Below are 24,464 nucleotides of genomic sequence, written 5' to 3'. Positions count from 1 at the left end.
TATGTTATTTCATATCCTTATGCCAAATGCCAAATAATAGATGAGTTTGCTCAAATGCCATCCGCTGGGGAAGAGCAAGTGATAATATGTAGGGCTCCTAGACAAAGGCAACCTTTACTTACTTAAAACATTGTATGCCCTTTGCACTGCTGACATTGTTTTTCTATTTGACACAAAACAACTAAGTGTTGTAAGTCTCGATTTTTAAATTTGTCCTATAGATTATCCTCTACACCACGTGTGTGGACACGTGGTGTAGAGGATAATGCCTCTAAATAAACAGAGGCACTTGCCACATGCTGCACTGTATATTTAAAGAAGTCTCTGCCCGACACTCATAAGACAACAGGTTTATTTTGTTTTTTGACACGTGATCTGAAATAAAACTCATGTGCAAATACAAAATAAAATCCATATATCTTGTGTTGATTTCACACAAAGAGGTAGTGTGTGCACTTACAAAATCAACTACCTAAATTTAAAAGTGAGGCAATGAAACAAAAAGAGTTGTTTAATTCATTGCTGTTCAGAATCTTTTACTGCACTAGGTGCATATGTGAACACACACATACATTGTATAAACATTAAGTAACCAATATTAAGTAGATCAATGTAAAAATGACAATGATTTGGTAAAACTGGATATTTGTTGCTCACTTTTCTTGCTACAAGTAGCAGCCTTCTGAAAGCGAACATTCAAGGCACATTTAATGCTTTGGTGATGAGTCTTATTGACTACCGTTTGCTTTTGTGTTCTCGAGTTTTTGATGATCCATAATCTTGATGTTCTTTTCAGCATTTTCAACATTTCTCAATAGAGTCTCCAGCCTCCGCTTTATGTTCTTCTGGTCCTCCAGAGCGCAACCGATCACAATGGCCTGAAACTTCTGGTCGATGGGAATGGCCGGTGCTTCAGTCACACATGCGGCGTGCAGGGCCAGTAGCTTCTGCCTGCTCCCCTCCATGTCGTCCAGCAACTTTTTCACTATTTCATCTATGATGGATGTGGCTTTTTGTAGCGCCTCCTCCTGCTGCGGGTTTCTGATTGTCCCAACAGAGATTTCCACAGACAGCGTCCGGCCCATTAAACGGTCTGCAGTTAAAGTTAACTCCTCTCTCTCTCCTAAGAGACATGACACATAGGGGAAAAAATAAAATAAAATACATACTTTAAGTGAAAAAATACATTTACCACAGATAACTAGGTTTTGTAAGGGGTAGCATGTTGGCTAGATTTATCTAAATTCAAATCCTTGCCCTTGTCTTTATTATCTGAAGTTTCCATGTTCATGACTGTGCTCAGTCTACCAGAAGCCAGGGACACAGTTATTTTATGCAGTGTAAAACAACAGGGTGGGCTTACACATCTACACTTCAGATCTGCAAAGCCTTTCTAAAAAAATTCTCTGAGAGACAAAGCAGCTGGTGTAAAAACAATCTACAGCAGATAAATAGAAAGAAAATCAAGTCTGCTGAATTTGAATTTTCTGCCTCAAACTGTCATCAGTATGTATGGAGGAGGTCAGGAAAGAGACACAGCAGTAAGTATCAGCGGTGTTAGGGATCTTGTCAAAATTGATGAATTATGAACACAGAAAACTACCGTCAGATTTTGATCCACCATGCAGTACCATCTGGAAAGCATCTGATTGGCTTCATTTTTCAGCATGACAATGATCCCAAACACATTGCTAATGGATTAAAAGCCAGACAGAGGAAACACACAATGGAACACTATCTGTAATGGACTGGACTCCCCAGAGCCCAAAGCACAACATTACTGAAGCAGGGTGGGATCGTTTTGACAGAGAACAGAACAAAAGGCAGTAGCCCAAATTCTGTTTTGCCACATATATTTTGTATTTCTATTTATTTGTGCATGTTTTACTACATCCCTGCACTTATTTCCACTTTACTGTCAATGTAGAAAGAAATAAGGAGTGGCTCAAGACTTCTGCCTAATACTGTACACTGTAATGATTTCTTTGCAAGTGGACGCTTTCTTTGGAAACAAAAAAAAAAGAAAAGAAATACGGGTAATCAAATAAAGACTGCAGGTGGTTTTCAATGAGCATGTTCAGCCTAGTTTAGTGCCTTCATTAAAATAGAGCTTGATGTATAAATGACATCCATGAGCTGTAAACAACTACTTGGGTGGAACTCTTTAAATCCTCAGACATTCACGAGCCCACCTCCACCCAACAGCAAAGTTAACTTTCAAAGCGTGTCTTCATTGGATCACAATGTTGCAGTGGCATCAGAGCAGAAAATACAGGAATTCAAAACACAGCAAAATGATACTAGGAGGCTATATGTTCACAGTGACATCAACCAGCGCGTGACTTTTGAGTTCAAGTTGTGATAGTCAGCAAGCCGCCTCACCAGCACAGATGTTACGCATTTCTTGACTGTTCTGTAGAGATTGAATCATTTCCAGGATGCACTCCCTTTCCTGCTCCATGGCCGATGCCGCTTCGCGTAAAGACTCCACCCTGTTGGAAACAACAAAGCATGACAATAACCGTCCATTGAAAAGCATCCTTAAACTGCGAGAGTAATGATTATGAGGCTGTGAGCTACGAACCTAAAGCAACCCACCTATAAAACATGTGATCATTAACGGTTCTCGGAAAACCGCTAAGAAATTAAAGCTACTTTTATGGCACATTTTAAGCGCTGTAATAACTTGTTATAGAAAATGTGAGCAGTCATATATATCCCACAAACGACAATGCTTGAATAGGTGGCTCATGCTAAGGCCCGTTACTTAACTACCTCATTTCCAGCTGGTCCAAACTTTCCAGCAGCCGCCCCGAGCGATCTGCCATGGATAGCGTCCTGCTGAACTTGCTACAGGTAGCCTCGTTCATCTTCGCCTGTATTTTTGCCTGAGCCATGATGATGAACACCCGTCACAAGGCTGATCCGTTCCGTAGTAAAAACAAATCCCGTGTGCGGTCAACTCCGAGCTGTCCAGCTGACTGTAGCTCCACCGGCTGCTGCTGCAGCGCCCCTGGGAGAACATTTCCAAACATGGGCTGTGACTTCCTTCACTCACTCCTCATAGAAGCTTCCCGAGGAGCCCAGAACTATGCTCTCAAAACGAGGGTCCGAGGACCCCCTGAAGGACCCCGGAAACGGCCGTCCGGCCCACAGAAAAACGAGCTAGGATTTAAATTAATAGGATAACAGTCACTATTTTTTGTTCAACAAAACTAGTTAATAGACTTTGCTGAATCCACCACCAAAACCTTTTAACTCTGACAGTGATTTATGTCAATGACTAAAGTACTATAAAATATATATATTAAAAAAAATTATACTATATTGTAAATTCCTTACATTACATGAGGAGTTTTTACTCACCAACAAAGGCATCTTCACCTCTGGCACTGCAGTTAGCCTGGAGCTGCCAAATTCTACAACCAGGAGCCCAGTGCTAATTAACTTGTACTGTGTCAGTGCACAACACCCAAGACTTACCTCATAGTCAACTATCTTCAAAGCGTTTGCTCTTTAGCCAACTTGCCCAAAATCAGATATCTGGCTTGTAACAGCCAAGGGAATGGAAACTTTGACGGATATATTGCAGTTGAGTACAATATAATAATTCTGAATTCATATTTTCAGTGTTAATCCATGAAAAGGAATTGGCTACCCAGATCAGTGTATGCAGGGATGAGCTGTTAATTTTATCCAAGAGCCCACATGAGAAACTGGTACTGCGGTAGTCCCAGTTTGTAATGTGGGCCCCTTGGGAACATTAATTGCTGGGTATACGAGTTTTACTCGAGTGCACTCTTAAGTGTGTGCACCAAATTAACACATTTCTGGAGCACAACAATTATGTGAATTTATATTGCAGACTTCTGGGTATTGCAAAAGCTTTTTCCTTAAGAAAAATAATCTAACATTCTAGCGTAGAAGGATCAGGATTCACATGACACCATGCGAAGAGTCTGTGACATACAATACACTGGAAAACAGAGCGCAACTGGAGACACAGCACTGTGGTCACATGTTCAGCTCAGGCATCTTGCAGTGTGGTGGATGCCATCTATAGCACACGTGTCGAAACACTCTGGCTCCTCACAAGTATCAAGCTTACAAAATTGCAAATCTGCAAGGTTCAGTTTGGTGTCCACTTACTGCAAATAATGAAAAACGCAGAAAAAGTAAGAAACAGGACAAACATTTAATTCTTTATTATATTCTGAACACGTTACCTTGTACAAAACATTCTAGTATAACGTTCGATGAACAGCATGTTACAAAAGCACTACTGGCTTTCTCAGAACTCCAGGAGGCTTCTTTTGAGAGCTTCTTCCAACTCTGTGAAAACAAATTACACGAGAAAACCTTCATTCATACCAGCATGGCCATATGGAAAACACTACAAACTGCATCATTTCAACAACACTGAGAACATTTTATGTTGACCACAATGTCATAACTTTAACATTTCTATTCTTTCATATCTCCAAATCTATTTATAGTGATCCCCAAAATGTTTCCTTCGTCTTTGAGCCAGCAGAGCCTTTAGGTCATCCACACTCCCTGCCCCCCTCTTCATGATGTCTCACAGGTGCCATAAAGATTGACTCTCACTCCGTGCCGACATCGTTCTAAAAATCTTCTCCTGGGAAAAATATTCTTTCAGTAGGCAGCTGCTTTGTTTTAGATTTCATATTTTGATGAAATCTAAAATCTGGACACTGATTGGAGTTTCTTACTCCATTCAAGAGATCAGCATGAATGCTAAATTTGGACTTGTCTGAAAATAACACCTTCAAAAGCTGCAGACTTTCTGTGCGTGTTATTTGTAAATTTAAGCCTAGCTGTCCCAGTCTGTGAGCTGGATAGTTTCCACTCCCCTCTACCCACACTTGGTCTTTGAAATGAGCTGTGTCTGTAATCCTGCTCAAAGCACTCCTCTGTGGCGTTTCTAAGCATTTTTTGTAATCTGATGGTGGCCTTTCTGAGTGCCTTTTGTTCCGAGGACTGACTTCTCTCTTCATCTTTCTGAAAAGATTTCATAACCATGGAGGATTGAAGATTGAGATGGTCGGATGAACGTGTCATCCTATGCTTGAGCTCACATCACAGTCTTTTACTGTTTGTCCCCAGTAGGAAGGGAATTTATGAATTTCTGAAGAACCTGTTTACACAGATGTAATTCATCACATTACTTTCCGATTTAAGCAGCAGGTTCCTGCTTTCTCAAATGTAAGCCTGACATCATTTTAGTACACAAAACTACAGTCGAGTTTCTCTTTCATCCTTTTGATCAAACACATTCTTTATCTCGATGTTTGTTAAATGTGTTCAAATTCCTCCAAGCAGTGAGTCACGGTTCGATTCCTGGCCAGCCAGACTGCGAGTGCACATCACACTGCATCTCCCATATTTCCTGTCTGTTCCTATCTAATAAAAGAACAAAAAAACTCTCCCAGAAGGCTGGGAATAAACCTCACTGAACCAACTGTTCAAATATTTTTTAAGCCTGCATGTTATCCATTGACATTTTCATTCCTTAATGTGCAGGGCAATGTTAACAATCACCGACTGTATAACTTACTGGATGTTTATCTGAATACAATAACAAAAAAATACAATATGTCGTATTGTACTGACTTACAAACTGTTCAAAAGAGAAAGAGACTATATCCTCAGCCCTGCACACACATACCTGCTGACTCTTGTCCTTCTTCTGCGCTCAAAGACAGCGCGCGTTTCATTTCATCATCCGATTCAACTGTAACAGAATACAGAGTCGTTTATCCAAGCTGTTAAAAATCAAGATTAATGAGGATACTTTAAGACAAGTAAATCAGTGTGTTTTTGTTTGAGAGGACATTCATAGGATTAATTATGCAAATAATTATTAGCAGTTGAGCTAAAGCAAGAATTCTCTTTAAACAGACAGCCGTTAGGGTCTCATGACGAAAAGAGAGAAAAAAAGAAGTAGCGTTTATTTAGTATCCAGTCTTTTCTTTCTAGTTACAGGTGACAACAAAATTATTAGTCCCCTATTAAAATAAAATAAATTAAATTAAAAAATTTTGTCCATTTCAAACTTGCTCTAGTACTTTTTTAATAGAGCTAAGGATTTTCAATATAGGATTACTAAACACACTAGTTTTCTTTAGGAAGCATAAATTATTTCTATTTGCACACAATAACAGAATTGTTTCAGAATTTTTTTTTTTTTTTTTTTTTTTTTTTTTTACCAGGGTCAATAATATTTGCTCCCTGAGAAAACTGGCCTTTTTATTTAGCTATAGCAAAAACCACCACTGTGCAATGATGTGCTTTATTTTTGTAATGCTCAAAGCTTTTAAAATCATTAAAGCTGTGGGTTCATCTTCCAATTTAAAGAAAGCATAAGAACCTCAAAAAGAGTTTGAGTTATCATGTGAAAAACACCTTTGTCAAAGTCAAAGAAATCCTGAAGGAAAAAAAGATATGAGAAAATTTTTTAAAGAAAACCAGGAAAATTGGGTCTGAGCAGTCACTTTGTCTTTCAACATGACAACATAAACAATAAGTCACTCCTGGTGAAGAACTACCTCCAGAAGACCAAAGTCAGCATTACTGGTTGGACTGCTCAAAGACCTGACTTGATGTGGGGTAAACAGAAGACCAAGGACTATGCCAGGAGCCCATCAAATCTGAACGCATTTGAGAGACTCGGCAAAGAGGAATGGATAGGGATTGCTCAGGCGATGTGTGTGAGACTTGTTGAAAACTACAAAAAACTATTGCAGGCTGTTATCCAGCAAAAAGGATACACCACCTATTAGCATCAGGATGACTTATCTGGTAGTTTGTGTAAATAATTTGGTTCCTGTGTGCAAAATAAAAATAATGTAACCAATAAAAATCTAAGATTTTTTGAAAAGCTGTGATTAAAATTCTTTCCTCTGTTTAACAGCACTTTTTAAAAAAAATAAAAATAAAAATTCATAGGGGGACTAATAATTCTGGCCTCATCTGTATATCAGTGATATATATGTATAGTTTACTGCCTACCTTCCTGCACTTCACTCTCGTCATTGGTGTGATCAATGTTCAAAAATGTCAGCGTTTCGTCGTCAATCTCTGCGAACATGAATACAAATTAACATCCAAAAACAAGACATTAAATGTGAATCATTTTAACAGATTTACCATTGCTGTCTGGTTTGATCTCCGCAGCATTAGGTATTATTGGAGTGGTGGGTTCGGCTTTTGAGCTTTTCCTGCAGGTCCTGGAACTCATGCAGGGATCCAGTGTACAATGTTGCAAGTGGTAGTGTTTATGGAAACTCGGTACATCCATAAAACTCTCTTGGCAGTCTTTGCATCTGATGTCAAAGCTCCTGTCCAGGTTCAAGGCTGTGTGTTTTGTGTGGACATGAGTCTTGATCTGTGCATAGGATGGAACAGATACATCGCAAGGCACACAGATGTACTGGCATTTTTCTTCCGCAGCCAGATTCCTCATGCATTGTGTGTAAGTGGCTTTCATGTCCTCTTTACTTTTTTCCGAACCCATGCACGGGCATGTAAACTGACTGGTCCTCTCAGCGGAAGCGGCAGCATCAGCGGCATCTGGCTGAACAACTTCAACCTCATCCATGCAGTAGTAGTCCTTACTGTGAAGATTCTTGTAGTGCTCAAAAAACTCCTCCTCAGATCCAAACTCCATGCTGTCGCAGAGGCCGCAGAAATAGGAAGTTTTTACAAGCCCATCATGCTCATTCATACAGTGTCTCCGTACGGTGGACTCTTTGAAGAACTTCTGTGGACAGTGTCCGCAGACGAATCTCTGAAAGCTGTGACTACTAACATCGCTGCAGTGTTTACGGACGGCAGCCTCCGAGTCAAAGACATCCTCGCACATCCTGCACATCCAAGACTGCTCTACTTTTGATGAAGACACCTCTGTGCTCAGCTGGACTTTGGCCACAGACGAGGAGTGAAATGTGACGTCACTGCTAGTGGATGGCTTGACATCAACGATTATGGGAAGCTGCTCAGGCACTTCTTGTTCACTGAAATACGTGTGTCCGCTGTGAGCTCCGGACACGTGTGACAGGATGTCTTCGTACCGAGGCATTTCCACTTTGCACTTGCGGCAGTAGAAGAGGAAGTTTGAGAGATGAGCGCCCCCGTGAAAGCGACTCATATGCAGACGTGCAATGGAAGACTCCCCCATATGTTTGCCACACACGCCACACTGATGGAAAATTTGGTTCACAGCCAGAAGGTGCTTACTGGCTCCAGCCTCGTCTGAGAACTGAAGACCGCACTCGCAACACCAAGCTGTTACGCTCCCGCTACTGGTAACAGTCACACTTGTCCCCAAGCTCTGCTGTTTAGCTGGAAATCTGTCATGGTCGTCGCTCTTCCTGTTTCTTTTGAGAGGTGTTGCAAGGCCAGTGGTCTCCTCTGTGTCTGTTGAGTCTCTAGCTCTCTTCAAGTGTTGAATTTCACTAAACCTGCAGTGCTGAAGAAGTGCTTTTGCCATTGTTTGGTTGAGTTCAACTTCATGCTGCATCGACTCCCTGTGTCTCTCAATTTCAGCTTGGCTGAGGAAGATTTCACAGCAGACAGAACACTGTCCTCGCACTTGCAGCTGATTCATGACCTGCACTATCGTCTTGTCAGCTTTGGCCACAGCACAGCCCTGTCTGCAGTACACACTAAAAAGAGGAAAATGAGGGACAAGGGCCATAAAAATGAGTTTCATAAAGGATCTGAATACAATCAGTGAAATATATAAAGAGGTTTCACTACATTCAAATGTAAAAAAACAAAACAAAAACAAAACATACTTAAAGTGAGCTTGAGCTGCTTGATGGGAGATCAGTACGTTATGACACAAAGAGCAGCGGACACTGAACGCTACATCTTTGCACAAGGCGATGAGACGATTCTTGACATGTTGAGGGACAGGGACTGGCAGCGGACTTCCTGTGGGTTTTTTAAAATCAAATGTAAAATAAAATGCAAATTGGCTCATTTAGCTACTTTCCAGTATCTAAGATCTTCTAGAACCACACAAACAAAGGTAACCTGAGTAAATATAAAATGCTGTTTTTAAGTAATGATTTTATTTATTAGAGGAAAAAAAGAAAAAAAAAGAAAAAAATTACCTCTTAAGGCGAGTGAGTCTTTGAAGTGGCTTTCGGCTGACATGTGCTGGAGACACTCGTCTCTGAGGTTGAAGAGGTTGTAGCAGGCAGGACATGCAAAACACACAATTCGCTGATACATCTGGTTGATGCTATGACCATCGGCATTAGACGAGGACACCTAGTAACCAAAACAGTTCTGAATTATTACACCATGCAGGGATTCAGGCTGCAACTTCTAATTGCACAGTCAGAAAAGTGCACAGACCTTCGACTTAACGTGGTTCCTCCAGGATTCTTTGGCCTGAAAATTCTTTCCACATGCAACACAGGCAAAAAACTCTGATGGACTTCCTTTAAGATTGATAGTCGGGTCACATGGGGAGTGATCAAACCTGCATACAAGAGCTTTTACTCAATACATGTGCAAGAGACAACCATTTTTTGTGAGGAAAACAGTTAAGCCGCTGTACCAACACACTCACGAATGAAGAATTATTACCTTTTCAAGTGTCCATCAAGGAGGGAAGCATTATCATAAACTCGACCACAGTTAATTACTGGACAAGTATGCCTAGTTGAGATAGTTCTGTGGAAAGAAGCTCTTTGTCTTCCCTCGGAACCAGCACTGATCGCTCCAGGTTTAAGACCTAGATAAACACAATATTGCAGTATGTTAAGTCCCACAAGCCACTCCACTGACAACTATAACAGAAAATTGCACCAATAAATCATTGATTTGACCCCGGTGGATGCAAGCCACTCTACACCACTAGAAGGTTTGTTTAGAATTCATTCAAAACATTTCAAGCCATTGTGTTTACAGATAGACAGAATAACATGTACACATGCAAACACTACCAAAAACATGACCTCCTTGGCAGAGGCAATTAGCATACTGATAGAAATGTAAAAAACAAACCAAAAAGACAGAAACAAACAGCAACTACGTAACAGGAAAATGTTTTAAAAGTCGTTCTACTTATTTGAGTAAAACAACTACAACAGATTTCTAATTCCGATCAATAATTACCTGGCATCTTTAACCACATGTCTACACAACGTTTGGCTTCCTGATTAATCCCATTTACAGCGCTAACAGCCAGCTCCTGTTGTCCATGAGCTTTTTGTAGGATCTGCTTCTCCTGAAAAAGGGACAAAGATGTAACACGTAAGATATTTGCCTCACATAGAAAACACAAAACAAAACAAACAAACAAAACAACACATCAGTGAAAACCAGCTGACTGTTTAATGTTGGTTCTCCAAGTAATGTTGCATGTTATGAATAGACTACCTTCCCCATTTTTTGTGCCCACAGGGGGGCACTGCTGCTCATAAAGTTGGGCTTAATCTACCCATACACTAACCCAGTAAAATCTTGGTGAGGATCTAAAGTTGAGTTTAAATTTCATGTTCTTTGTGAATATGTTAATGAGCACATGTATGTGTTAGCAATTTAAAATTCATAGTAAAATTTATTTTACAACAGTTCACATAAAGCATAAGGCAATGCATCTTTTCTTTCCTGCTGTGCATAAAAAAAAGGTACAGATCTGAATGGAAACAGTGAAAACAGAATCAATTTTCTGACAGGCTAAATGATTAATGAAAGTCCAACAAACAACAAATGACAGTGGCTCAGTTTATTTGTCAACAACCTTACCTTGAATGCTCTGCATTTATCTGCTCGTTCCTTTTTCTGTACAGCCACTTGGTGTGCCAGTCTGTCCAGGGTAGATGTAACACGTGCTTTATGTCGGCTGATTTTATCTTCAAGCTACAATTGAAAGAAATAATGTGTTTTTAAGAAAAAAAGGATATTAACATGTGAATTAAAAGGATTAAATAACCAAATGATCTGTTTAAAAAAAAAACTTACTGTATTGGGCAATGATGAACATCCCTCATCCTCACTGTCACTCAACAGGTCAATACATTCCAATACTGGTCTGAGAGGGCCCTCCTGCATTAAAAAAAGAAAAAGAAAGAAAAACATCAACACTATTTCAGGCTTATAAAACACATCTAAAGTCCAAATCATAAGGACCTGGACAGTATGAGACATCAGTGAATTGAGAGAAAAAATAGCCGTCTGTTTATTAGGCTTCATTGACGTGACAGTGAACAATGCCACTAGTTTGAAAACCAAAATGTTATCATTTTCAACTAATATTTATTTAATAGAGCCAGAGTGCATATGACTTACTGATACAAACTCGACTTCTTTTTCCACCTCATCTTCATCTGCGTCAACTGTGGAGGACATGTTCCTAAAGGTAACGGGAAGATAACACACGTTTTCAAGCTGGAGTACGTGCTTATAAAGCTAAGCGACAGTTCTTCGGACAACACAGTAACAATTATAATTACCTCTTTTGGTGCAATTAGCTTAACAGTTACGTTTAAGCTAAGCCTGAACAACACAGACAGTTAGGCAAAGGAAACAGTAGCAGCTGGATAGCTTAGGTCTCGTAGCAAATATGCGAGACGTTGAGCAAACGAATATTAGCATGCACCTTTTTTTGAAAACTTCTTGTCGTTGTCAAGCCTTTTAAAAGTAGGAAAATACGACTTGCTTTAACGAGGGTCACCCGTGTAGAAATTCAACATGGGGGCATAGTTTCTTCCTCGTTTCGCCACCTCATTTAGTACTTCTCTTCGGTGCTGCCTCTCATGTGGGAGCTGCTCTACAGCAACTATTCAACGACTTAAATCAGTGTTGTTGCAGTATACCTGTTAACCAGCGGCGGCAGGAGTGAGCTGCGAGCTTCTAAACAACACTTCAAAAGTGGAACGAAGAAGAAGTTACGCGCCACTACACTATGGTGGTGCGTTCACGGGCTGCATGAAGTTCGATGATCAAAGTATGTAAATCAAAGCGATTTTTACACACATTGAAATGATCGAAGTTAAAAAGCCCTACATGTCACCGAGAATTCACTCATCTTCTGCTGGGGGATTGTTCTACCAACCATACTCTGGTGAAGACTATTATTAGCAGTGATATCTCCACTCTGAAAGAAATAACTCATGGGTCCCAAACACTCACTGTGTGAGATATGCAAGATAATATTATGTTGTGTAATGTTAGATTTTTAAAAAATTAAAAACTGTAAACGAGTGTTTGCAGTTTTGGCGTTTTCACACCGCTTAACTAATGTCCGCTTCGTAGGGTATTACTGGAAGTGTTTCTGAAACTAAAACCCCCATTCCCACAAGGTGCTACACGACCTTCTCTAAAAAAAATAAATGGATGCCGACGAGGGGCTAACGTCCGGTAAAACCGATCAAATGCAGCATAACTGAGACTCATGGTTTAAATTAAGATAAGCATCGCATTACCTGTGCCTGTGTTGCTCACTCTGTCAGATTGGTAGCTCACTGCTACAACATCCCAAATAAACGTAAACGCAGCTAGTCCGGACGTCATGACGTCATGCGGACGCGGGTGCGGTTTTTTTGTTCGCAGAGTGTGCGCCGCGTGGACGGAGCTTGGGCTTGCTACAAAATACACGAGAGAACAAAGTCCGCCTCTGCGCTCTTATCTAATCCGGGTCGAAGCGCGATGATGTTACCAACTACAACTATTTTAATATTCTAGTTATCCCCGCCAGAGGCGCCAACTTTACCTAGATTCATATTTATGTATCATATTTAACATCGTTTAGTGGAGAGATGAATTGTACACCTTCATATACATAAACACCAAACACATATGTAAATAGCAGCATTACATGGTGCTCATCTGCGCCCTTCTCTACCACGTTGTTGAATGCAGAATACACATCTACTCTATTCTGTACACTCAAAAAACAGATTCAGGTCCTCCTTTCAAAGAACACATGCAAATTATGTTAGTTGTTCACAAATGCAATTAAAAAATACCAAATTAATTTGATTTTCTTTGTGTAAACCTAAAATTATTCAAAACCAGCAGAGGCTGATTCTGAACACAAAATGAATGAGTTTGTTGGGGCACTGGGGGTAGGAGGAGTGCATTTTTGCACTTAAGTATTTGTAAACTCAAAGAAATAAATTCAAGCCCCTCTTTAAGCTTAAACATTATTTTTAATCTCATTCAACGCAAATGTAGCACTCCAGCATTACTGCAATTATTATTCGTGTGGTGAACCTAAATTATTTTCTCTCAAAGCAGTCTTTGTCACAAGAACACAAAGTTACTGAGTTACACAACGGTCCGCCTTCTTTGAAAATTTTGCGCTCTTTCAGGATCACCTAAATGAATCCAGCTGCTCTTGGCCTCTCTGTACTTTTTGGATAAAACTACACCTTCAGGTAAGGTAACATATTATTTTTTCATATATCCAATTGTGTATTTCTTTATCAGCTAAATCTATGGCAATGCTATTTATCATAGAAGCTTGTAACAGTTGTTTTTTGAACTTTTGGTGGTGCTACCATTCTCTTCTCTGCTTGAATACTATTTTTTTTGACAATATAGCCAGGTCTTTTCAAAAGTGCCTTGTTTTAGAGGAGAAATTGTGTAGCTGCCAACTTTTAAGTCGGAGCATGTGCTAGCTTATTAGCAGCTAGCCATTGTGCTCAATGAAAGATGATGTCCTATAGCTAACTTCTTTCTTACTGTTTTCTTTTTATAATCTAAAAATTATGTATTCTGTGTTTATTATTATATGCCATTTTCTAGTAGAAAGTATCGTTTTGAGGTGTCTTTAAAAGCACTACATAGTTTACTGAGGGTGCTACCAAAAGCGAACCATGTGGCCGGAAGAGTAACTGCAGGCAGCACAATGCGCACTCCCATGACGTTCAAACCTATTTATTATTATAAAAGATTTCGGCTACGTCCACACTTACACAGGTATTTTTGAAAACGGAGATTTTCCGTTTTCGTTTTAAAAAATAATCCCGTCCACAGGTAAACGCAAAAATGAAGGAAAACGCTGCTAGGAACATGCCAAAGCAACAGGTGGCGATATATTCCTAAACTCAGCTAAAAACAGTTTAGGTCTTGACAAACTTCACTGATGGTTCAAATGTTTAGCAACTTTCAGTGTGTTGATTCAGCAGTCTGTATTTAAACTTCTAGTTTACTATATTTATGTATGTTTTATTTCCAGGTGAATGCAGAGTTCCTGCAGATCACTACAAAACCCCTGCAGGCGAAGTTCTTGGCTCAGCTGGACTATTTAACAGACAAGCTGATGCAAATTTTTCAGGGGAGCAAAGGGCCAAAAGATCAAGGATATCATGACGATCAGTAGTTTGGTCGGTACTAATGATAAACCCATCAATTAAATGCAATCAATCAATTCCATTTTTTTCACCATTTTTTTTCCACCCTTGCATTAGTATGATGACATCGACATAAAGAGGGAGCATACTCTTAAAAGCCTGGTGATCTACTTTAATGAAGATCCAGACCTACTGTTCAAGGAGTATCTGGTACGCTTATCACACTTTCTTTTCTAGATTCAATTTGAGTTAGGTTCATCGCACACAAAATCCTCATATATTCAAAAGAGACAATATAATTGTGAAATATGTATTATTCTTAATAGTCATTGTTAAAACTTGCACTGGAGAGCACTTTTTAAGGGGACAGTTTCAGCAAAAATTCAATTGTTCATTCTTTTGGTGCTGCCATGTAGGTATCTACTGCCTCTATAAACACAGTAAATGTGGACAAAACATTCATCCATTTTCTGTCAGTGTTTCAATTCAGTTTATTTATATAGCGGTATATCACAACAACAGTCATCTCAAGGCACTTCAGAAAGTAAACACTCCAATGGAGTTCAGTTTATTATGCCAATTAGTAAAAAGTCTTCATTATAAGGAACACAGCAGATTGCATCAAGACACTAACTAGTGTCACTGCCATTACAGCAATCTCCTGGTTTCAGGAATAATGTGCATAAAACAAGCTGTTTCAAAAGGTTCCCAATTGTGATGAAATAAGGGAAATTGACCCAGCCCACACACACACACACACTGATAGACACTGGAGGAGCTGCTGCTCTATATCAAGCCCCTCCCTAAGGCAGGTACATAATACCTGAACCCAAACTATTGATAGGAAACAGATTGACGGGTTTTATTTATGTTTGGAGTGTTTATAGAGGCGGTAGAGACCTATGTTTCAGCACAAAAGGATACAAAAGCTGAGTTTTGCATAATATGTCCCCTTCCAAGTGACAGAGCCCTTAAACCTGAAACAACCTGTTTTTCAGACCTCCTCCACTGAGGATGAACGGTTGAGGTCCACTGCAGCAACTGTCACTGTATTTACACCATCAGAAGAGAAGGGATTCAGGAGCCAGAGGATGTTGGAGTTGTCATTGAAGGTACTACAGTTATGAACAACCTCGGTAGTGTCATCGTGGCATTCATCGTCCTCTTTGGACTGATTTATGCACTTGATCTGAGCTATCCAAATGACCACAAGTACACTTTTGAGTTCTGTCAGAAGATTTTGATGAATCTGGATGGACAAAGGCTCAGTACAAAGATGCAGCAAATGAAAATGAAGATGTTTGCTTAGGCAAACAAGACCCAGCACAAAAGTTGATTTTGGCCTTTTTAGATTAGATTAGATTAGATTAGATTAGATTAGATTAGATTAGATAGAACTTTATTAATCCCTCGGGTGGGTTCCTCTGGGAAATTCGATTTCCAAAAAAAGCACAGCACCGACAGAAGTTACAGAGTTATACACACACACACATATATAAATACAGAGACAATATAAATAAAATATACGAAGGGGATAAATAGAATAAATAGGAATAAAAATAAAAATACAAGTGAATTGCACATTTCAAGTATTTTATATCTTTTGTTCAAACTGTGACCTTTTTTTCTTTCTTTTTTTTGGCCAAATGGAAGTTGTCTATTTTTGTCTGCTGTTCTGTTGTGAGTGATGTGACTTTTAATCTGTACTACTATAGATGGATGAAAGGACTGGGGATTTAGCTCAGAAAAAGTTTCATGGTTGTAACCACCATTTTCTTTTTGATTGCTTTTGGGATTTGCAAAGGTAATAGAAAAATGTTGACAAGTTTTGTGTCTTCCAGTGTTTTAAAGTTGGTCTTCCCGTTCTTATAAGCTTGTAAATGTTTACATGTAATTGGTTTTGGAGAAGTAAAGTTGAAAGATTTTTTTTTTATTAAAATACCTCCCCCTTGGTAACAGAAAAATGTTCGTCATGAAAACACACACACACACACACACACACACACACACACACACACACACACATATATATGTATATATGTGTGTATTTATGTATTGTTGGGTTGTTTCAAATCTTCAGTGACTGCCATACTATGGTGTGAATTGCAATGTTTAGTAGGTTATCATTGTGAATTTGCAAGTGTCACTATAAATATATACAATGATTCTGAAGTGAAATCTGATTTTACAGATTCCAGTTTGTTTTCAGTATTGCCTAGTAGTACAGAGGTGTGTGCTATTCAGATTTGACATTCATTACAAATGTACGTCAGCACTTTTTTGTGAGCACTTTGATTTTTGTTAAGGTTGATTTGACCATGTGACATGTATGTTTATTTACAAAATATTCTGTTTCTGCTTTTAATTCAAGTGAATAAACCCGAGTTGTAAAAACAAATTCATTTTGTCATTATTTTAATAATTAAATTAGTTTTCTGGTAATGAAAATTATGATTTAGTTGAACTCAAAATAATGATTTCAATGCAATGAAAATCTAGCTCAAGTGAATGACATTGTATTGAGTTGGACCAACCAAAACCTTTCACATCATTTTAATGTACTTTTTTTCATTTTAGCAGTATTTACGAAATTGTGTTCTACTGACTCAATTTAATTGAATTGTCATGATGTATGTAGATTAGGTTGGACCAAAATAGATGTATTACGTGGAAAACCTGCCATCAGTCCAATTGAGTTCATCCAATGACTTATTTTTTTGAGTGTAATTCCAGTTTCATCATGCATTGATTTGCAAATCTCATAAACAAATATTTTATTCACAATAAAAAAAGTATAACACATCTCAAAAGGGTGGGGGATAGGGCCATGTTTACTGCTGTGTAGCATGCCCTCTTCTTTTAAAAGGAGTCTGTAAACGTTTAGGTTCTCTAATGAGTCCAATTGTTGGACTTTTGGGAGAGGAATCTTTTCCAATTCTTTTCTTATATAGGATTGTAGTTGCTCCACATTCCTGGGTCTTCTTTGTTTTATGTTATTTTGTGATGTGTCAAATGTTGTCAGTTGGTGAAAGTATAGAGTTTAGTGTCACCTTGTTGAAATATGCACACCTTACAACATTGATTGTGGCCTTCCAGATGTGCAACCACAGAACAGTTTTGTACTTTAAAAGAGTCAATTTTAAGGGAGCTTTGTCCCAGATCAGACAGCAGCATTTCTGGATCATGTTCACATAAGGTTTTCTTGTTTGCATGCCTAAGCTTTAACTTGCATTTGTGGATGGTACTGTGAACTCTGTTCAAAACACATGCAGTGATTTCCATAGCAGGATCATCAGGTTCGTAATGCAGCGCTGTTTGAGGGCTCAAATATCGCAGGCACCCAATTTTGATTTTCTGTTGATGATGTTATGCACTGTAGACAATGAAATATTCAAGGTCTTCACAATTCTACACTGAGGAACGTCATTCTGAAACTGTTCCACATTTTTTAACCTCGTTTTTTGCCGACTGGTGAACCTATAGCCATCTTTACTTCTGAAACACTCTGTTTTGACCTGTTGGCACTGAGCCTAGTCCCTTGCAACATGCTACTCCAGCTGTTTCTTTTTAGCACCACCTCCAGGCTTTAGTTGCCCAAATCCTGACTGTTTCTAGATGTGCTGATGACATCAATAATAATAATGTTGTTGTTTTTTCATGAAATAGTAAAATGTCTTAGTTGAAAGATTAGATTTTTTATAATGTTCTATTGTGACTAAAAAATTCAGTTACAATCTGTTTTTATCTACATTTTATACAGCATCTTACTTTTTGGGATATGGGTTTCATTCTGTTCTGTTCTCTTCTATTTATTAAAACTCATATGTTACATATTTGACACAGGCAATATGATATCACTGCATTTATGGCAATATGCAGTGATATTTATAGCAGGCCATGTAGTTAGAAAGTTAAAGCCAAGCACACAGACATAACCAGGATTCAAACAAGGTGAAAGAAGGTCTGTAGGTTGTGTTTTGTTGTTGTTGTTGCTTTTTTATGACAAATGATAACACCTTCAGACATTTTAGTATAGCCTTGTGCAATCTAGGGCATCAGTTGCAGTTTGTAAGTACACAGCTTTTACAATAACTTATAAAGCTGACATTTTGTAACACAGTTTAATTCAATAATACTGAAAGCTGTACTCTTAAACATCAAAGATGACCTGATGGATAATGAGAACTAATTCTTTTATTTGAAAAATAAAATGTCGATTTTTATGTCTAACTATTGGGATGATTATATTTGTAAGTTGGTAAATGTATGAGTGACACATACAACTATACATATGTTGTTATACGTAGGTGGAAAACTATTTATTTACTAGTCTAAGAATTTAAATAGAATAGTCGTAATCTACATACCTACGCCCACAATGTGCGGTGTTGTATAAACACGTGTTTTTCTCCTGCCACACTTTGCTTGTCTGAGTCTTTCATTTAGCAGAAGGAGAGATGATGTCATCTCACCCCAAAATTACATAACCCGTGTTGGCTTATGATCAGAGTTTCTGCTCGCTCTAATCCTCAAAGTATCTGTGCATAGGACCTGCCTCATCTCAGCACCTATCATACATTTTAAAACCATACTGGGTAGACCTGCTCTACAAAATACAAACGATATTTCATTTCCGGCCAAAAACATGCTGTATGTGTATACAGTGGCGATGACACTCTAGATCACATTTAAAAATATTAAAGAAATATATATCCACCCTACTAGTGCAGTACATCCACGGGTCTACACGGATTAGTGTTATTTACTATTGCAGCGTTATTCGTGTGGGCAGCCCCCTCTGCAGCAGAGTGATGCTGGGATGAATCTGCTGACTCTCCCTGCCCCTGTTAAAAAATAAATAAATAATTTAAAGTGGCGTCTCTGCTGAGTCATGCATTGTACCCCACAATAATGATATCAATAGTCTGGGCTGTCCTTTCTGGACCTGTGCGCTCTCCACGGTTTACTGTGCGATGCTTCACGTATGTCAGTGAGTGTCTTTATTCTCTTGCCGAGTTATCAGCGACATAACGGCAGCGGAGGAGCCGGCTGTCTGAGGCTGCCAGATCTGCCCTATATCTCGTCTTATGATGATCGCTGCGGCGTTTTTGGTCCTACTAAGGCCGTACAGTATTCAATGTGTGCTGCTGTTGTTGTTGCTTTTGCTGGGGACTATTGCGACAATTTTGTTTTTCTGCTGCTGGCATCGCAGGCTTCGTAATGGAAAGCATCCAATAAAATCTGTGCTCTCTGGACGCCCCAAGAACCGCGGTGAGTAGCGTACAGGCCAGCCCCATCTTCTCCTCCTGACAGCTCAGGGTACATATATTCATGTAGCCTACAGACATTAGAGATACGTGTAATCGTTCATAGTCTGATTATGTTTATCTTTTGTATATAAAAGCAGAGTCATCACTGTTAACGCCTGTTCGGGCTGTGAGACTCAGAGGTGATGCTGTGCGTAAAGTAACCTGAAGCATCTTAAACTTGTTATTACTTCTGACCAAATGCATATCTCTTAGCCGAGCTGCAGTCATTGCAATGTTTTACATCCTAACATCTTTTTTGTAACATCTGTTATCTGTCTTATAGTTGGCCTGCGAACGCATCATTTTCGATCAGAGGTAAGATGAACTTTTTACATAATGGCTTTGTCACCTAATAGCCAGGAGGAATGATCACTTGTGTTAAAGTGAGACTACATTTAAGCTTTAAGCTGTGATTTAACCAACGCTTCACCTTAAAGAGCGTTTCTTTTAGACTTTTATCGAGGGCTGCATGGCTATTTTAGGGTCTATGCTGTGCGCAGTGCGCATGTGTTATCAATAAATGATGTGGGTGATATTGCAGTTTCACTACTGTTTTTCCCCAGAAACACATGGGTTAGAGCTAACTCTGAGTCCACAGAAACCGCTTTTTTTTTTTTTTTTTTTTTTTAAAAACGATCCACAATATCATTATGTTAAATGTCATTTGGTGCTGACGACTGAAAACACGAAGACCATTTTCTGTCGATCCGTTTCCGTTTTAAGCTTTTTTGCTTTCAAAATAAAAGTAGAAATGGTTTAAGAAAATAGCCATGTAAGTACTAAGCTTTTAGCCTGGAAGAGAATGATTACGAATAAAAATAAGCGCTACAACAGCTATGCTAAACTAAAAATTAACATTATGTTATGGATAAAGCTGTTTTAGTAGCCGGTTTTAATCTTCCTGACTTGGCCTATGAAAGAGATAGCCTCTTTTTAATTACAATTGCAACTATGGAGTTGTTGGAAACTAATGACAGTGTAAGGTTTTAGTAAAGCTATTCTTTATTTCAAGTGCAACATTGGCAGACCAGTGTTATGGCCAACCACACTGCTATAGAATAGAATGCAGTTCTCTTGTTTTTATATTTGCAAAACCAAAAGCTTGCCTTCATTTGTAGGTCATGTTATTGAACCACATGATACAGAATCCCTACTGACTCAGTACTTTAGCTGGTAGGGATTCAGTATCATGTTCAAGGACATCAAATGCAGGGCAGTTTTAGAGCCTTAATGTTGTAAAACAGTGTCCTCAATCTTTAAGAAAACTTGAGATAAATGTAATTTCAAAAAGCACATTTTCTCTTCAGAGTGACTGAAGTTTCTGTGTGATCAGCCTATAAAGTAACAGCATCCCACCTCTACTTTAAACCTGAACTGCAAACGCTGTAATTCTTCATAATCTAACACAGCTTTTAACTTCTTATGCTAAGGTATGCTTAATGCATAATCTGTTACCAGCTTGACATGTTCATGTTCCCCAGGGCTTCAGGCACAGTCCACATCGCCCGAGAAGGAGCATACATGCTCGAGTGACAGAGGAAAAGCCCAATCTGGTCGGGGTTCCTGAAAGTGAACCCGATTCATCATCGTCTCTAAGAAAACGCAAAGTGAAGAAGAGAGTCCTGCCAGAATTTTACCAGTCTGTACAAGTCACCCCTACACGTAAACCTGTAGGTACCCCACTTCACTGTTACCATTAAGAGTAATGATAAAACAATACGCTGGATTTGCTTGCTCCCCTCAACAGGAACATCACAATGTACATTTGATTCTGGGAAAGGAGTGCTAACTTGCTCTAGGGCAAAGGGGAGATGCTTATTTAAGGAACCTGACACTTTGGTGTGCTGTTGAATGATGGGTTTCTTCCCAAGAAATGAAACGTTGCTGTGCTGGTACTGCAGGGTGTCTTGTTCAGTTTCTAATCATCATAATCAAGACCAAACATTTAAAGATTTTTTTTTTTTTACTGCCAATCCGCTACCTGTACAGGACATAGTGAAGAATTGAAATACTGTCTCTCCCTAGTCTTACTATAAAGAAGAATTAAGAAAAGATAAAGGACACTCTAAGGAACTACTGCCACTATGTAGAATAGTGTCAGTGGTGCAAGATATACATTAAATAAAAAAAAATAAAGTAGCCTTTGAGCTGTACATGGACAGTAGTGCAAATAATCAACAGCAGCATTTACATTTAAAAATTTAAAAAAGATATTTACCAACAGATCCTGTAATCTTTGCTTTAAATATTTTTCCCCAGAAATTAAAAAGTACATGAACTCAACAGAAATAAAGTATTCTATGGATATGCCCCATGCCGCGGTGTTTTAAAGGAGCTGCATCATTAAAAAGGTTCAGTGGACTCAACAATCCAAACATATTTCACTTAATTATAACAATAATTATAGTAATAAACTCTGGTTTTGCTGCAGCTTGAAGTTCACAAGTGAATCACCCGTTTTATTAGATTTTATGACTCCTTAAATAATTTGAATTAGTCATCCTAGCCTGCACGCTAGTGCGTGCCTTTGGAAGCATAATATGGTACGCTCCCTGTGCCCTTTAACTCACCGCAGTTTTAGATCTTCACCTTTTCCACATCTCCACCTTCTTTGTGTTATCTTGTCTGTGAGCTGCACTGCTTGAGAACACGACTGGGCCTGTTGTCCTTCAATACTTTTGTCACTTTCAGATTGTGCTGGTAAAAATTTACAGTAAGGAAAGACAGGGACAACATTTGACCCAAAGACCGAGTGGGTGGGGGGATAACGTATGATTACAGGAGCACAAAGCAGAAGAAGGAGGGGACCTCCCCTTAAAGAAGGTGACTTACAGAAACAAAAGGTGCAACCACATTAAAGTCCTTTGGTTTGATGCCCTTTCTTTATGTATTGCTCCTCCAATCTGGGAATATATATTTGAATTCCTGAGACAGAAATTCTGATTTCACAAAATCATCTCATCTGTGGGTGTTTTTGAATGTGTCTGATTCAAATGTGACTGCATTGAGAATGTTAAATACACTAACCAGCATACAGCATACCCCTACTGCTTTACATTGGTGTTGTTTAGTATGAGTGTATAAATTTAGACTGACAAACTGTCCAAAGGATGATATTGATCTCCTCACACCCATCACTGGTGCAGACTCCACCAATAGTTGTTTGTTGTGTTGCAATACTGTAGATAACAGAAACACTTTTGTGCTTTTTACTATTTAACTGGTCAGCAGACAAGATGAATAACAACTTGACTGGAGCCAACTATGAGGAAAGACTTATCTATGAGATGTAGTCATTTGGCTTCTGAACCAGATGTTTTGCTGCCACCAGTTAACATTTTATGTGACGTTTTATTTATACATTTGTTATGCAGGTGAAATGTTTAACCAAGGATTAAGAAAAAGATAAATGATGCCATGACACAATCTTGTTAGTTTAACAACACAGCAAGAAAAGGAGGTTTGCAAATTACTTGAATTACAATGAGAATAACAATTAAGAGATGAATGCAATTATGAAAACAACAAGATCAGTGAGCACGGGCCTAATTCAGGCCACAATACATCATTTATAATGTGTTTACATGCCTAGCTCACAACAGTGTGTTTAAAATGAATAATCCACCATGGTTCGCTTGTTGTGATAAAACCAAATGTTCTTTGTGTATGTTTTTTTTTGATAAACATGTAATCTATATAAATGACACTGACCAGCAGCAGAATACAGCTTAAACAAGCAATTTCAGCCCAGTGTTGATTCAAACCAGGTCGTGAGTGGAAAAATTTGGTTTCTTTTACAGTAACCAAAAGAAGTCTTCACCGGTAAAGAGTAACCTTCGTGATGATCATGCTCATATTATTTTTAGCGCCAGTAACAGCTCTTGGGCAAAGATTATGAGGTTTTAAAAAGTAATAAAGAATCATCTACTTCCCCAAGTGATGTGAGAGTGGATCTAATATTTCAGCTAGTCTTATGCCTGTAATTTTCTTTAAATGAAACTAAGTGCAAACGGACTTCTGAGAACATGCTTTTATTCCAGTAGTAAGTTAGTACTAACTTTCCTCGAATCGTGCAGTTGTTTTGCATTTTATGAGTAGGAATTATGAAGAGAGCTGATAAAAACTGCAACACTAAGCTGCACTTTTTAGGACTGATCTCATCCAGATGAAAAGTGATGCGACAATTAAAAAAAAAAAAGGCTGCTAATATTAACAGCATGTTGCTTTTATCAGCTCTGCAGACAGCCATGAAAGCAGTGGCTATTTTAAGCCACAAATCACTTTCTGTCACTCCAAAGAAATAATATCCTCCACTTTCACAATCTGTGCAGAAGCTCTAGGTTTACCTTTTAATAACACAGGACTAAGAGGAAGGCAGACCTCTTCCTTTCCTGTGCACAGATTATCTGTTTCAAGTGTCATTAAACTGCACTTTTGTCACTTAAGTGGTTGAAGTTGCTATAACTTTGCCCCACCCTATCCACTGGGCTGTGCTTGCCTGTATTTGTTCTCTTGCCCAACCTCAGGTGTGTTAGGGTGCAGCAAGGAATTGCAAAAGAAGGTAATCCATTTACCAGTCCTGCCTTTGAGCGTTTTTGTTGTGACTTGTGTTACAAAAGGAGAATGTGTGAGAACTGAACTAATTGGTCAATCCTGGAACTAAATGTCAGTTAATTTGGTTTTGTTCTAAAATATATATTTCTGATTTAATATTTAAACCAAGTGTGTCGTGTTGTGCAACCGCTGGACTCTGACTAGCACAGTGGTTTACTCTGTTTAACACTTCAGTGTCCATCCGCACGTAATTGTGTAACTGTGT

The 24,464-nt window shown here is 38.8% G+C and overlaps 2 protein-coding genes across 6 annotated transcripts; both read right to left on the bottom strand.

Annotated features, from left to right (window-relative positions):
- Positions 1 to 335: 335 nt before the first annotated feature.
- bag2 (BCL2 associated athanogene 2) lies at positions 336 to 3,034 on the bottom strand. The gene is made up of 3 exons (XM_085428356.1): positions 2,776 to 3,034; positions 2,383 to 2,492; positions 336 to 1,123 (listed from the first exon to the last, which is right to left on the bottom strand). The coding sequence occupies exons 1-3, from the start codon at positions 2,895 to 2,897 to the stop codon at positions 729 to 731; spliced, it is 627 nt and encodes a 208-aa protein (XP_085284482.1). The 5' UTR covers positions 2,898 to 3,034; the 3' UTR covers positions 336 to 728.
- A 418-nt stretch (positions 3,035 to 3,452) lies between these two features.
- Positions 3,453 to 12,555, bottom strand: znf451 (zinc finger protein 451). 5 transcript variants are annotated; one of them, XR_014914355.1, is made up of 14 exons: positions 12,465 to 12,555; positions 11,329 to 11,392; positions 11,002 to 11,085; positions 10,786 to 10,899; positions 10,153 to 10,264; positions 9,622 to 9,769; positions 9,388 to 9,514; positions 9,141 to 9,300; positions 8,820 to 8,958; positions 7,171 to 8,687; positions 7,033 to 7,101; positions 5,690 to 5,755; positions 4,227 to 4,332; positions 3,453 to 4,148 (listed from the first exon to the last, which is right to left on the bottom strand). XR_014914355.1 is itself a non-coding variant. In XM_085428351.1 (14 exons), the coding sequence occupies exons 3-14, from the start codon at positions 11,386 to 11,388 to the stop codon at positions 4,292 to 4,294; spliced, it is 2,637 nt and encodes an 878-aa protein (XP_085284477.1). In that variant the 5' UTR covers positions 11,389 to 11,392; positions 11,493 to 11,535; positions 11,639 to 11,803; the 3' UTR covers positions 4,191 to 4,291. The 5 variants fall into 5 exon arrangements, 4 of the variants coding, with proteins under 4 accessions (XP_085284477.1, XP_085284475.1, XP_085284476.1 ...); XM_085428351.1 differs by lacking the exons at positions 3,453 to 4,148; positions 12,465 to 12,555 and adding exons at positions 11,493 to 11,535; positions 11,639 to 11,803 and having other exon boundaries at positions 4,191 to 4,332; XM_085428349.1 differs by lacking the exon at positions 3,453 to 4,148 and having other exon boundaries at positions 4,191 to 4,332.
- Positions 12,556 to 24,464: the final 11,909 nt, after the last annotated feature.

This window comes from Rhamphochromis longiceps, linkage group LG13, assembly GCF_057381845.1.
Source record: "Rhamphochromis longiceps isolate RC_006_pf linkage group LG13, R_longiceps_female_GT1.1, whole genome shotgun sequence".
NCBI classification, from domain to species: domain Eukaryota; kingdom Metazoa; phylum Chordata; class Actinopteri; order Cichliformes; family Cichlidae; genus Rhamphochromis; species Rhamphochromis longiceps.
This window is presented reverse-complemented; position numbering and strand designations above follow the sequence as displayed.